This window comes from Cetorhinus maximus, chromosome 16, assembly GCF_964194155.1.
Source record: "Cetorhinus maximus chromosome 16, sCetMax3.hap1.1, whole genome shotgun sequence".
In the NCBI taxonomy this organism is placed as follows: domain Eukaryota; kingdom Metazoa; phylum Chordata; class Chondrichthyes; order Lamniformes; family Cetorhinidae; genus Cetorhinus; species Cetorhinus maximus.
Genome location: NC_135894.1, coordinates 72,416,026 through 72,430,056, shown reverse-complemented (window position 1 = coordinate 72,430,056; position 14,031 = coordinate 72,416,026). Strand labels below are relative to the sequence as shown.

General features: G+C 40.9%; 1 protein-coding gene across 1 annotated transcript in view; it reads left to right on the top strand.

Annotated features, from left to right (window-relative positions):
- Positions 1-2,020: 2,020 nt before the first annotated feature.
- Positions 2,021-14,031, top strand: part of alcama (activated leukocyte cell adhesion molecule a) — a 248,297-nt gene continuing 236,286 nt past the window's right edge. The window contains exon 1 of the mRNA XM_078560049.1: positions 2,021-2,311. Coding sequence (XP_078416175.1) covers positions 2,245-2,311 — 67 coding nt within the window. The 5' untranslated portion in view covers positions 2,021-2,244. The remainder of the gene's footprint in view (positions 2,312-14,031) is intronic.

Below are 14,031 nucleotides of genomic sequence, written 5' to 3'. Positions count from 1 at the left end.
TAATACAAAATATTCTAGATCTGGTAAATATGTTTCTATGGGCAGATTTGGCCCATCCCTTTCTGCACCCATGTTTGACCATCTTCCCCACATAAAAAGACTTATCAGATTTTTTAGTTTGTGCCATTAAAATTCACAAATTAAAATTTATAGGCTGAATTTTCCGGTTAGCGTGCCCGATGTGCCGACATGTAAAATGACACACAATGACATTAGGCGTGCATCCCGAGATCATTGCGCGCCATCGCGATATTTCGTTCGGCGGGCGTGTGCCGGAATCAGCTGTGCGCCCGCTGAAATGTCAACAGCCTATTAAGGCCATTAAGAAATTAATTAAAGTAGTTAAGAACGCTGACCTTAAGATTGGCAGGCAGGCGAAAAGCCCAAGTGGCCTTCGCGTTTTTCAGGAAACCTCATCCATGGGCAAGATGGGGTTTCCTAAAGCTTTTATAAATTAAATAAATAAATTTTCCCACCTATACAAACATATCCCAACTCAAACGACACTGCAAAATAAATTTTTACATAATTTATTAAACTGTTTTATTATCCATTCAATCCCCCTGAGGCAGCTCCGTGCCTCAGAGAGATTGCTGCGTTCTTTCACACGCATGCGAGAGAGGGTGCAGGACCCGACTGTCCCTCCTCCCCCTGCCTGCACAGGTAGCGCTGAGTGCTACCGGCTGTGCGTTACGCTGGGCGGGCCTTAATTGGCCCGCCTGTGTAAAATGATGGCGTGGAGCCGATCGCGGGCGGCGATTGGCTCCACACCCGGCTCCCGCCCTGCCCGCCTGCCATGGGAAAAATCCTGGCCTATGTTTGCTTTCTGTGTGTCACTTGAGTAGAAATGAACCAAGCTATTTTTAAATTATGTATCTTTTCTGGATATGTTGCTTGATTCTGAGTAGTTTATTTTAAGGTTTCTGAAGGCCACAAAGTTTTCACCATGATTGATTTGTCAAAGTTGGATTTATATCCAGTTTCCTTAATATTCCATTCTTCTCCCAATTTTACAGTTAATATTCAAAACCTTTTAAAACAAATTTGTAAATAATGTAGCATTTGTGCTTGGACCCTGCTTAGTCTATATTTTCTAGAAAAAAAAACAAAACACCTTGTATTTATATAGTACTTTTAAAACATAAATAAATGTAACAAACCTTTTCACAGAAAGGTAATCAAACAAAAATTGACACTAAGCCAAGGAATGCAATATTGGGACAAGTGATTAAAAGCTTGGCTGAAGAGGTGGGTTTTAGGGAGTGTCTAAAAGGATGAGGAGGCAGAGAAGTTTAGGGAGGAAATTCCAGAGCTTAGCTCCTCGATGTCTTCATCATTGGAATACTCCCCATAATGAGATAGAGGGAGCCAGGGTGGGGATGCAAACTGGACCAGAGTTGGAGGAATGCAGAATTCTTGGAGGGAATAGGGAGAAACTATTCCAACTGGCGGGAGAGTCAGTCTTGAAGCAGGTTATAGATAAGGATAGTTTGAACGTCGACCTGAGAATTTTAAATATGAGGTGTTGTTGTGCAGAACCGAGATTCCCAACGTAGGGATGAATATAAAACGAAGCAACTTTTCTGCTAAAATCAGAGTTAGGGAATATGGAAAAAAAATCCTGAAGGTCTCAGTGAAATAAAGGTTGGGACAACTAATCCTGTATAAATATCAACAGAAAGTGCTGGAAACACTCAACAGGCCTGACCTGCTCCAGCAATTTTTTTTTTTTCTCTCTGTTTGTATTTCAGGTTTCCAGCAGTATTTTCCCTTTGAACCTGATCTAAATGTTGTGGAGAAAGAGAGATGGAGTGGGAGGGGGGGAAGAGATCTGGGAACTCCAAGTTCCAGAAGGCATTGCGCTGCTGGTGAGTGCGCACGCGCTGCTCTCGCAGTTGGGGGCTGAGACATTCACCTGCTCCAGGAGCCTGGCCGCCCGATTCCCAACCACATCCACAGCTCTGTCACAGTGACAGCGCCCGGCTACCGCTACCAACACCACCACATTACACATACACACACTCAGAGGCGGCCCGATCTCACTGACAGCTAAACGGGACATACGCTCGCGAGGAAAGTGGGCAAGAAACTTCCAGGGAGGAGAGAGAAAAAAAAAGTTTCCCCCCCCCCCATACCCATCCCACTTCCCCCCCCCCCCCATCCCTCTCTCCCTCAATCCAGTTTATCGAGTCGTTTAAGTGATCCGCAGCGAGTGAGGAAGAAATACTGTCAACAGACGGGAAAATGGGAGCGTCTGGCACTGGAATCTTGCACCCGGTTTTGATCCTTCTTCTGGGGTTAGGGATGCCAGGTGAGAGCGATTTAACTGGCGGCTGTTGTCTATTTTTTTTCCTTTTCATGCAACCCTGAAGTGTCGAGACTTGGGGGAAATATTCTGCAACTTTTTTTTGTTGAGTTTATTCTGAATTGTCTCTGGTGTCGACCAAGGTAACGTGCAAAATCGAAAAGAAGTTAAATAAGTTCATTCCCCATTCTTAAACCATCTTTTTTTAATTTAAAAAAAAAAGAACCAGTTTGTTAATCCTGTTTGTATCTATGGCCAATACATTTGTATTTTTTTTTCTCTCTCTCTGTTGTATGTGTGCCTGTAATGCTACGATGTTATTTTGATGGTTACATTTTGTCCTTAAAAACACGACTCCTCGCTCCGACACGCACCAGATTTGTTTGGAGCTCGGCTCAAGGAAAAGGCGGGGAGTTTGTTGGGGGTGGGGGGGGGGAAACTTGTTCATCTGGTCCTGCAGGTATGACACCTGCAAAACCCGCAGATCGAATATCCTTTCAATAAGTTTGGATTAGACAAAAAAAAAGTTATGACCCATTGGGAAATAATTAAGGATTTAAAAAAAAATTTGATGGGTAAATCGGTGGAAGGATGGTATTCTGATAGATAGTGTTCTTTGTGCAGAGAATGACCAAAGTCATATCCCCGCGTCAACTTTCCATTAATAATACGAATGTCCCTTTTCATATTGCTGATTCTTTGGCAACTGGCACGTAGGTTGTTCGTTTCAATTTTTTGTGCAACTCTTATGCAAGGACATGGCAACTTAATGGTGGGTCTACATCGAACTCTTGACATGTTGCCCCGGAGTCCAACTTTCGCCTTTACTCAATGTGACATGAATCACTTGCTAAAGGAGAAGTTGAATTTTGCCTGTGGAATCCCTGCCCAGTGACTCCGCGTTGCCGCGCCCTGTTGATTGGGACAGGTCAACGACATTCTCGCATTACACTAAATCCGTTCCTGTACACAGTCTGGAAGCGCCGCTTCGGTTATATTATAAATCCAGGCAGAATGATTAGGCTTTTTCTTTTACGAGTAATGGATAAAATAAAACATCGCGGTAAAACATGACATGTGAAATGGTCGAGTGGTGTTCTTCTGTATTTGAACTTTTCCTAATAAAATTTCCGGCTCTTTTTAACCTTGGAAAGTTCAGTTTGAAACGCATTTCTTTTAACCTGTATTTGATTTATTTTTTTTGATCCACGAGGAAAGCGGGCGTTGGTTAGCGTTAAATTATTAATGACATTGCTGTCACTAAGTATAAATTGCACAGACAGGATGTCGAGAGCAGGGAAACTTTTTGGATAACATCCTTGATTTAAAAGCTCAAAGAGAAAAAGGAAACATTGTTCTCTTTCTGCATTTTCCTGTTGTAGCTATCTGGGCGGGAATTAATGTGCGGTTTAAACCTGTGGTGGACTTCCTTAATCCCTTTTGAATTCATCTGACTTGGAAAAGGGTCAGCATCAAAGTGTTCACAAGAGGTTGGCTGAACATGATGTTCATGGTTGCTTTTAAGTTCAAATGCAGTGCAGTTCTAGTTAAGTGCGTGTTTGATATTCTGAAGTATAATTATATCAGGTGTTTACTCTTCAGTGGTAATTTAATTCATCCTGTAGTAGGAGGACTGATTTAATATTGTCAAAACAATTGTATTTGTGAACAAAGGTAGTTGTAAAACTCAAATAAAGAAAGTTTTTTAAAAAAATGCTAGAGATGAAAATAATGGGAATGCATAGCAAGTTATTCAGCATGAGTAAAGGGAAAAGATAGGCTAATGTGTCATTTAAATTGAGTTTTGACCAAGAGTGGAAGCCTGAAATGTTAATCTAGATTTGTTTCTCATATTGACACATCTGTTTTGTGTTTTCATCATTTTCTGATGCTTTTAAATAATTGAGTACAAAATTTGTCCAATACATCTTGTTTTTAAGTGCATTATGTTACAGAGGGTTTGCTAACGTCCAATAGACAACACAATGTTTCAATAGCTAACAATCTGCAGATATACTACACCCCCATATGGCAAAAAAACCAAAATGCATTCTTTTTTTTTGGATCCGTGTTGGTTGAGGTCATTGTGGTGATGTTTGAATGTACTGTTCCAATCATTGCATTGCACTAGGACAGTTTTGACTGATACAATACTGAGATAATCATTTTACCGGCATCCAGCACATTGAGGTCAGCAGGACCAGATGAATTAAAGATGTATTGGACGAATGAGTAATTGTTAAAATTGATGGAATTCCCCATTTCAAGATTTTGTTTTGACTTTGTTATTTTGTGCCACACACTGTCACTTTGAACCAGAAATATCTGTGACAATCTGCTCAACACTTGTGCCAGTACTATTCTTGAATCAGTCATTGGGAAATAATCCCAATGCTTTTTGCATGGTTGTTATTTTCTTTCTCTTACCGTTGCTTGCTGCTTTCTCATTTATGCTCTCCTTTCTTGCATTCGTTCTCTGGAATTTAATCTCTATTTTTTGGAAACATCAGTGAAATTAAGTCACCAAATTGGGTTTTGCCCGAATGTTTATCAATCAGTGGCACAGAGTCCCAGTTACGTGAAGGCATTCAACACTTTAATGAAACCAAATTTTATATAAAAAGATCACTCTCCTAAGGTATGAGTGATGTTTAAAAAAAACATTAAAACAAAATGTGAAAGCTAATCTCAGAAATGGACATTGTGGTAAGAACTGTTTTGGTCACCACTGTGAGTTTACAGCGAGGTTTGAGCTGAACTCCAGTAGACAAATTGACACCGTTCACCTTTGGAATGCTTAGAATGGAGGGAGTGGTTGTTTACTGCTGTAAACTTACAATTAAAAAATTATCAGAATGTTTACCATAAATGGAAACAGGGTGGTACCATCTGGTGTATTTGTGTGCCAGGAAGATGAGAAGTTGGATGGAAGAATTATTTTCCCCTATTGTTTTCATGTTTAAAGCCTTGCAGACACAGAAACATTGTACATCACAAATGTTGTAAATCATTCTGTCACTGCCACCACGGTAAGATTATTGAGGCCTGCTAGAATTTACACCATCTAAAAACAGAACACACAAGCCTCTTTTTAAAGCGGTAGCATGTTCTGTAACCTGGCAACCACAAAGGGTGTCTTAGCATCATGTCCAAGTGCTGGATCTGGGGAATTGTTAGTGTGACACAAATAGGCTGTGCACTTTGCTGTCAAAATGCAGGGATAGTATTGTAAATTATAATTACAAGAATCTACAAAACCCACTCCCTTTTTTCTCGTGATTTGCCATGTTATTTAAATAGCCACGTTTTGTTTATTTCAGTAAAAACCTACCACTGTAGTCTACAGATAGTGAATTAAGGTGCTAACCAGGAAGGAGCATGTTAGTATTGGTGATTGGAGCATTTTCCCATTTTGGAGACCACCGTTGGCATCAAACACTCCTGGGTCAGGTGTAGCACTGCCAACTGCAGAATCAAGCTTACTACAAGTGCCAACAATGTGTTTTTGCTAAATCTCTGGAGAGCACCCCCTACAACACCAAGTGGCATTTCCATTAGATAGGTGGGCAATGGAACACCATTCTTGTTGCGCCCCCCCCTCCCCCCTCCCTCCCTCCCTCCCTCCCTCCCTCCCCGGGTGAGATGTGGTCTGAAAATTAGGAAAGTTTAATGTTGCGGGCCCAAAGCACGAAAACTGGGTTGACATTTTCTGAACTCATTTAACTTGAGTCATTTGCAGCCAGCAGACTGAGAATTTTATTCCGCCAGTTAGGGTTAGATTCAAATCCAGAGGTTAAAAGGCAATTTTCTAAGTTCCTGCGTTACAAAACCTGAGAGAAGTGAGGGTGCTGGGAACATTGACAATTTTACAAATGCAAGATTCAAATTTACCAAGCCTTTTTCTTCAGCTGATGTTACTAGCTTGCATTTTACTAGTTGCTCTCAGTGCTAGTGTTGCTCTGATAAATTCTGTTGGCCAGTGACAGCACTGAGGGCCACACCCTCCGTAATTCATAAAGTTCCAACAAATAATATCAGCTGAAGTGAAAATGGATTGATAGTGGGGATGAGAGCTGGCACTGCAACATGCCAGGAAGGCAGTGTCAGAAGATTGGGTTACCACAGGCATGCAAGTGTGGGAGCAGCAATCAACACAGGTTGGTGAGTGGGGTAGCAGTGTGCACTGTGGAAGACCAAGTATCAGAATCTGGAAAACACCCAGATGTGGGAAGTATTTTCTCAACCTCAGGAATCTACATTGTACCTTCCTTAAAGGCTCAATTTCGTCCCTGTAGTGTGGAGCCCAATGCTGCACACGGCACTCGGGCCTTAAGACTGTATAAAGGCTCATAATTTCCTTGGCTTTTATATTCTGTGCCTCTTTTGATAAAACTCAGAATTCCATTAACTTTTCTCAGTGATATTTTCAACTTGAAATGATGCTTTTAATGTTGTAGAATCTTAGCATCTCACAGCACAAGATGTCATTTGGCAATCGTGCCTGTAGTGAATCTTTGAAAGACTCGTACAGCTTAGTTCCACACCCCTGTCTTTAAGCGTTAACCCTGCAATTTAGTCCTCAGGTACACGTCCAATTGACTTTTTAGAAAAAAATTCCTATGGAGTCTGGCTCCTGTATCCTTTTAATGTAGCGCATTCCAGATTTTAACCCTCTGTGCAAAGAAGTTCTTCTCCCTTTCCCTCCAGTTCTTTTGCCACTTATTTTAAATTTATGACCTCTGGTTGCTGACTCACTTGCCAGAGGAAACAGTGTCTCTTTACTTGCTCTATCAAACCCTTCATTAGTTTGAATACATTTATTAGGTCTCCCCTTAAGCTTCTCTGCTGTAAGGATAACAATCCGAGTTTCTCCAATCTCACTGCATTATTGAAATCCTGGCACCATCCTGGTAAACCTCCTCTGTACTTTCCAAGACCTTTGCATCTTTCCTAAAATGTGGTGCAATTTTCTTTATTCTTTCTTGGGTTGTGGGCGGTGCTGGCAAGGGATTTATTGCCCATCCCTAATTACCCTTGAACTGAGTGGTTCACTAAGCCAGTTAAGAGCGAGCCACATTACTATGGTCTGGAGTCAAACGTAGGCCACACTAGGTAAGAATGGCAGATTTCCTTCCCTAAAGGGAGGAAACTAGGACGTTAGTGAAGCAGTTGGGATTTTACAACAATCAATGATAGTTGTCCTGGTCACCATTACTGAAACTAGCATTATATTCCAGATTTATTAACTGAATTCAAATTCCACCAGCTGCCATGGTGGGATTTGAATCCATGTTCCCAGAGCATTAGCCTTGGCCTCTGGATTACTAGCCCATTACCACTAGAGATTATCACTACACTGCTATCTCCCCAGTGCACAGTTCTCCAACTGAGGCCAAACCAGAGATTTGTAAAGATTTAGCATGACTGATTTGTTTTTGTATTCAATGCCACTATTTACAAAGCTAAGTATTCCATAATCACCTTCTCAACTTGCCCTGAAAGCCTTCAGAGATCTGTAAAAGCATGTGCCCCTCCACCCCAGTCCCTCCATTCTTGCATATTTATGATTTTCCTTCTATCCTTCATAATGCCACTTGCTTTGCTCTCAGCCATTTTCAGGATTCACCAATCTGATATCTTTCTCTTTAGTAAAAATTAATGTGAAGAACTTATTAAAAAACTGACTTTTTAAAATTTTCTCTATGACTTGACAACCCTCTCCACTTGGGGGCATCTCGCCTCGCTTTTAAAAATTCTCTTTTTCCCGAATATGTTCATAAAGAACCCGAGTGTTCCTCCTGATATTTTTTGAAACTCTTCCTCCTGTTCTCTCATGGTTTTTCTTCTCTTGACCTCTTATATTCTTCTATTCCCCATCAGTGGTTTTTTTCCCGTTATTTTTTCTGATCTCCTAGGCCTTCCGCTTCAATTTTAATTGATTTCTAACCTTCCAGGGCATCTTAAAGCTACTAGTACTTTCCCTTTTTAATGACATATACTTATTACAATTTATTTTTTTCAAAAACATCTCACTGTTGCTCTGCAGTTTTTTGTGCCAATTTCTTCTTCCACCTTACCTCAACTGATATGATCCTCATCTTTCTAAAATCTGCACAGATCCAATCTGATGTTTTAGTTTCTATATGGACTTTTTTCACTTTCTCATTGAGCCTTAAAAATGATCATATTGTGGTTGCTATTCTTGAGGAACTCACCTACATTTAGCTTGGTTACCTAATCTATTTAAATTACACACTTCCTTACAACACTTTCTATGCCCTTGTGTGTCTACTAACATACTGCTTGAGGAAACAGTCTTGTGTACATTTTATGAATTTCGTTTACTCCCCCATGTCCCAATTGATAAGTGAATAATTAAAATTTCCCAGAACATTAACATTGAACTTCCTACTCATCCCTGTAATCTGACTGCAGCTTTCTGCTTCCATTTCCTTCCCACAATTTAGAAGTCTGTAATGCACCCCTACTAATGCAACAAGTCCTTTTTGAATCCTTCAGACAGAATCGGTATGGTTTGTACTCTAGTTGATGCAGAAAGGGATTCTCCCTTTCTGCATCAACACTCTTTTCAGCATGCAATCCCTGTTATCAATAATGCCCTTTGTATATGACACACTTAGAAAAGATGTTGACATGCCTATGCTCCATTCACATCTAGCCAGGATTCTGTAAATAACAATTGATTCCAGTTCCCCCATTTATTTCCCACTTTCTGTACTTTGCATTTATTTTAACATTTTTTGCTTTTATTTTTAACGCCATCCTTTATTTTTGCCTAAAATACCCATTGTTTCCAATCTATTCCCCATTTTACAGCTAGTTTGTTTGATTTCATTCCTATATTCATTTTGCTAAATTGTTTTGTGCAGGAATAACATCTGTTTTTCCTTCCTATTAGCTGATCCTGAATAGTTCTGTTTTTCAAATGCCCATGCCCTCTCTTTTTTAGTTTAAGTGCCTCATCACTTCCCTATTTCATCGTTTTGTCAGTGCAATAACAACCTCCCCAATCAGCTGTTGCCCATCATTGTGGAATAACACTCTCATCTGTTCCAGAACCAGCACTGTACTTTTAGTCACTCATTGTCCTTCATATTCTAATATATGGCTGAGGAACTAATCTTCAGGTTGTCACCTGTGAAAACCTGGCTCTAAATTGGTTGGTTAATCTCCTAGATTCATCATCTTGTAAGACTTCAATCCTTCCTTTATATCTATCCTTGGCTTTCTTATGAGCCACAGTAACTGTCTGCTTCCCCACTTCAGCCCCATCAACAACTCCCCCATACATGCTTTCTCAGTCTATGAAAAAAGTCCCTATCCAGCTAGCACTTGGGAAGCAAAAAAACCCGACTTTTTTCTGAAACTCCAGTCTGTTCATTATTTCCTGATGGGCATACCCTCTCAGTTCTTGTGTCATCTCTGTGAAACAATTTTTGCACATCCCTAAAGCCCCTATTTCCTTCTTTAATCATATAGAGACCAGAACCCAAGTGTGACTTAACGAAGGTTCATAACAAATTTAATATGGTTTTTCTTCTTTTCAATTCTGTGCCCCTAAAAATGGAGCCCAGTGGTTGGTTTCCTTTTGTTTTTGACCTTATCAACCTGCATTTCTATTTTTATTGGCTTATGTTTCTGTAACCCTTGTTCCCTTGGCTGCCTTACCCTTTTCAGATACTTAGGCCAGCATATTACTACTGAGGCAGGTAGCTGGAGTTGGGAAATTTCCTGACTTGGCAGACCTGCCTCGGTTTAAAGGGCCCATTAGATTCAATTTGCGCTCCAGAGAGCATAACATAAGAAATAGGAGCAGGAGAAGACCATACGCCCATCGAGCCTGTTCCGCTATTCAGTACGATCATGGCTGGTCTTGTGCTTCAGCTCCACTTTCCCGCCTGCTCCCCATATCCCTTGATTCCTCAAGAGACCAAAAATCCGTCTCTTTCAGCACTAAATATATTCAATGATAGTGCTGTGAATGTACTATAGGGTAGAGAATTCCAAAGATTCACAACACTGAGTGCAGAATTTCTCCTCATCTCAGTCCTAAATGATTGGCCTCTTATCCTGAAATTGTGCCCACTTGTTCTAGATTCCCTAGCCAGGAGAAACAGCGTCTCAGTATCTACCCGGTAAAGCCCCTTCATGCTCATGAATGTTTCAGTGAGATTTTCTCTTATTTTTCTAAACTCCAAAGAACAGACCCTGTTTACTCACTCTCATCATAATCCTTGTCATCCCAGGGACCAATCAAGTGAGCCTTGGCTGTATTGGCTCCAATGCAAGTAAATTCTTCTTTATCTGTGGAGACCAAAACTGCACACAGTATTCTAGGTGTGGTTTCACCAGAGTCCTGTACAGTTGTAGCAAGATTTCTTTAGTCTTGTACTCCAATCCCCTTGCAATAAAGGCCAACATGCCATTTGCCTTCCTGCTGTACCTGCACGCTAACCTTTTGTGTTCCTTGTGATACAGGATCACGTTGGGCTTGCCGACCCCAGAAGCAGATCCATGGTGGCCACAGGGCCAGGCAAGTGCCGGGGCAGGTTGGTTAAAAGGTCCGCCCTAGTTCTCTGGGGCTTTTCCCTAGTTGTTTTAGATGTTAGGTCCTTTAGCCCTTGTCACGACTTACTGAGGATAGTGCACTGCAATATCAAGCCCCACTGCTCCCTGAGCCATGACAACTGTGAAAAAGGTTTGATCAACCCACCTAATTGTTTAATTTAGGTTAACAGAATACAAGCACCAGGTTTGTAAACTTAGTAAGTAAATAACTGTTTATTGAACAAATTGTCTTTAACCAGTGGCAAAAGAAAGAAATATGAACTGCTAATTTCTAACTCTATAACATAAAACCTACCCCTTCTTAAATCGCTATACACACATACAAGACACATAAGACACAAAAACATGGGTGGGATAAAACAGTTCAATAGCACCAATTCCAGAGTACAGGATTTGGTGGGTTGATTTTGATTGATGTCTTCCAGATTCCTTTCAGTTCTTTGTTGATAGCACGAGATGGTCTTCTAGCACTTTCAGTCTTTGGCTCACTGGTTGAGCACTTGCTTTTCAATGTTTCTAACAGTGATTTTCCCCTTTGCCTCCTGACAGGGGTTTTCAGAGAGGGAGCAGGTTATAGAGATGTGAAGAGAAAAAGCCAGCTAGCTATTATTGTAGTATTACTGGAATATTATACACACAGGAGAGAGATGTTTTAGGTCTTTTTCCTTTCGGGCTAAGAGCTATTCTGCTGCACTGTCCCCATACAAACCCTGGTCACCTGGTCAGGAACCAATTTGAAACGTTGTTGCCAGGCAGTTCCCCATTACACCAGACTTCTCCTCGCACTATCCTGCCTTTCATAGCACACTCCGTTCCAGGACAGCAACATTGTTTATATCCCTCACACTGTTCCAGAAGACATGTCTTTCAAACTACAACCATTGTAATTGTTGTCCACAGTCCAACAGGAATAAAAAGTTATGTTCTTTACACCTTCACCTGTCACCTCCCATTCCACCTTCATGACAACTCATGTTTCCTACTCACTTCCATGCCAATTCATGCCTCTTCATAGCTCTTATGTCACCTCCAAGTCCACTCAAGCCCCCATCCACTCTCCATGCCCCCTTATACTCATACTCCCTTTCCATTCTCCCATGCACTATTATGACACCATAGCCACTCACCTAGTACCCACTGTGGACAGACTTCAGGAGCCTTGGGATGAAAAAATAAACTTCTAACAATCTAATACAGCTCTTACTCTTGCACATTTGATATTGAACTAACTCATTCAAGAATCCCATTCAAAGGTTTTAAAACTTCTCAAGTGTTTTATCCCAAATAAAAGCAAACACACATCTATTCAGACCCTGCATCAAAGACAGCAAATCCTTTAATAGCCTCCTTAAACTGTCAATCAAAATGTGAACACCGAACCCCCTACTGAGCTTATTGTAACTGTTGAAACTCTGCCAAGCATTCATAATATAATAGTCCTTGGAGAAATATAAAAAAAGACCTCTATTGAAACTGCACAACTAGAAGATGATTTTCTTTTCTAACCTACACCAGATGGCCTGTTGATCAAAGCAGTCCAGCAGAGGGTTTTTGTTGACTCTCAATGACAGCTTCAGCCTCTTTTCTTCATGTTTAAAAATAGGGGATTGAAAAAAACTTCAGATCTTGGCACTTAAATGCCTTTGAAGGGAAGATAAGGTTGTTTATGTCTGCTCCATTAATCATGACTCCCACACTGTGTCTTAAGGCCCTTGCAACAGCCAAAACGGAGCTTGTTTGAACTCCGCACTAAGTTCAGATGGCCCTATTGAGTTTGGGTTTCCTTCCTGTCTGATTCATGCTTCGCCCCTTCCCCCCACCCCGGCAGGCACAAATTTGACTATCGGAAATGGGTGTGGAATTTCCGCATCCAGGTCCTCCCTGCCATTTTTGGCTCTTATTCTGCAAGCGGTTTGTGGTGTCCATAATTTTATTACTGAAATGCACCACCTCACACTTAGCTAATTCATTTATATATTATATACCCATTCTGCAAGTTCACTAATACCTTCCTTTATTTTCTCACATTCTTCCTTTGTATCAACTATATCTCCTAATGTGGTGACTTACCCAAATTTTGAAATCATTCTTCTGATTCCTGAGTCCAAATTATTGACGTAAATTTGTGAACAACATGCTTCTAGCATTGATGCAACATCACTTCCCACCTTTTGCTAGGCTGAGTAGCTTCCTTTAACCCTACTCTGTTTTGTAGCCAGCTTGTTATCCACTCTGCTACCTTCCTGCTGACTGCACATGTTCTGACCTTAGTAATGAGTCTACTAGCGGTATCGCATTAAAAGCCTTTCGGAAGTCATTAATCCACCCCATTTCTAACCCCAAGTGGAGGAAAGGTCATTGATGAAGCAGCTACATAGACTTTACAGCAGGGAAACAGGCCAAAAGGTTTAATTGGTATTTATGCGCCTCATGAGGCTCTACCCATCCTACATTATCTAACCTATTAGCATATGCATCAATACTTACTCCCTCATGTAATTGCCTAGCTTTCCTTAAACGTTTCCATATCAGTTGGATCTGTGATGTTGCTTTGAGGAACTTCTGAAGCAATGTCCTGAAGACGATAGATCTGCAACAACCATAACCATCTTCATTTGTGCTGTCTCCAGCCACTGGAAAGCTTACATCTTGATCTAATTAGGCCCTACAGGTTAACCATCTAACTATTGAGTCCCCATTCGCTAATGCATTTTAGCTGTGTTGCTAACTCCAATCCCACCATATTTCTCAAGCCCTGCTCTGTGCCTTGTTTTGTTTGCTAGTATCATTGATATTTATTTAGTCCTGCTCAGATTCCTCATTTTCCAAAAAGGAAGCTAAAGCTTCAGCTCTGTTTGGGAACATAGTGGCTCTGGATGCTCCTATTCTAACCTTTGCTTTGTTCCTTATCCTTTCCTTTGGATAGTTGCCCATTATTCTTCCTCCACTGCCTGCTCTAATTGGTGTGATTACCTACGGTAGCTTCATAAACTGCTCTCCCTCTCCATGAATTGTTTTTATCTTCCTAGGGTTCTGTAATTCCAAGCTTGAGCAATATGAGGCATTTACTCGAGTCAACATCAGGTGTTCAAAACTCCCAGAACTTGCAGTCCTTTCACAGTCCTTTCCTGTACTAT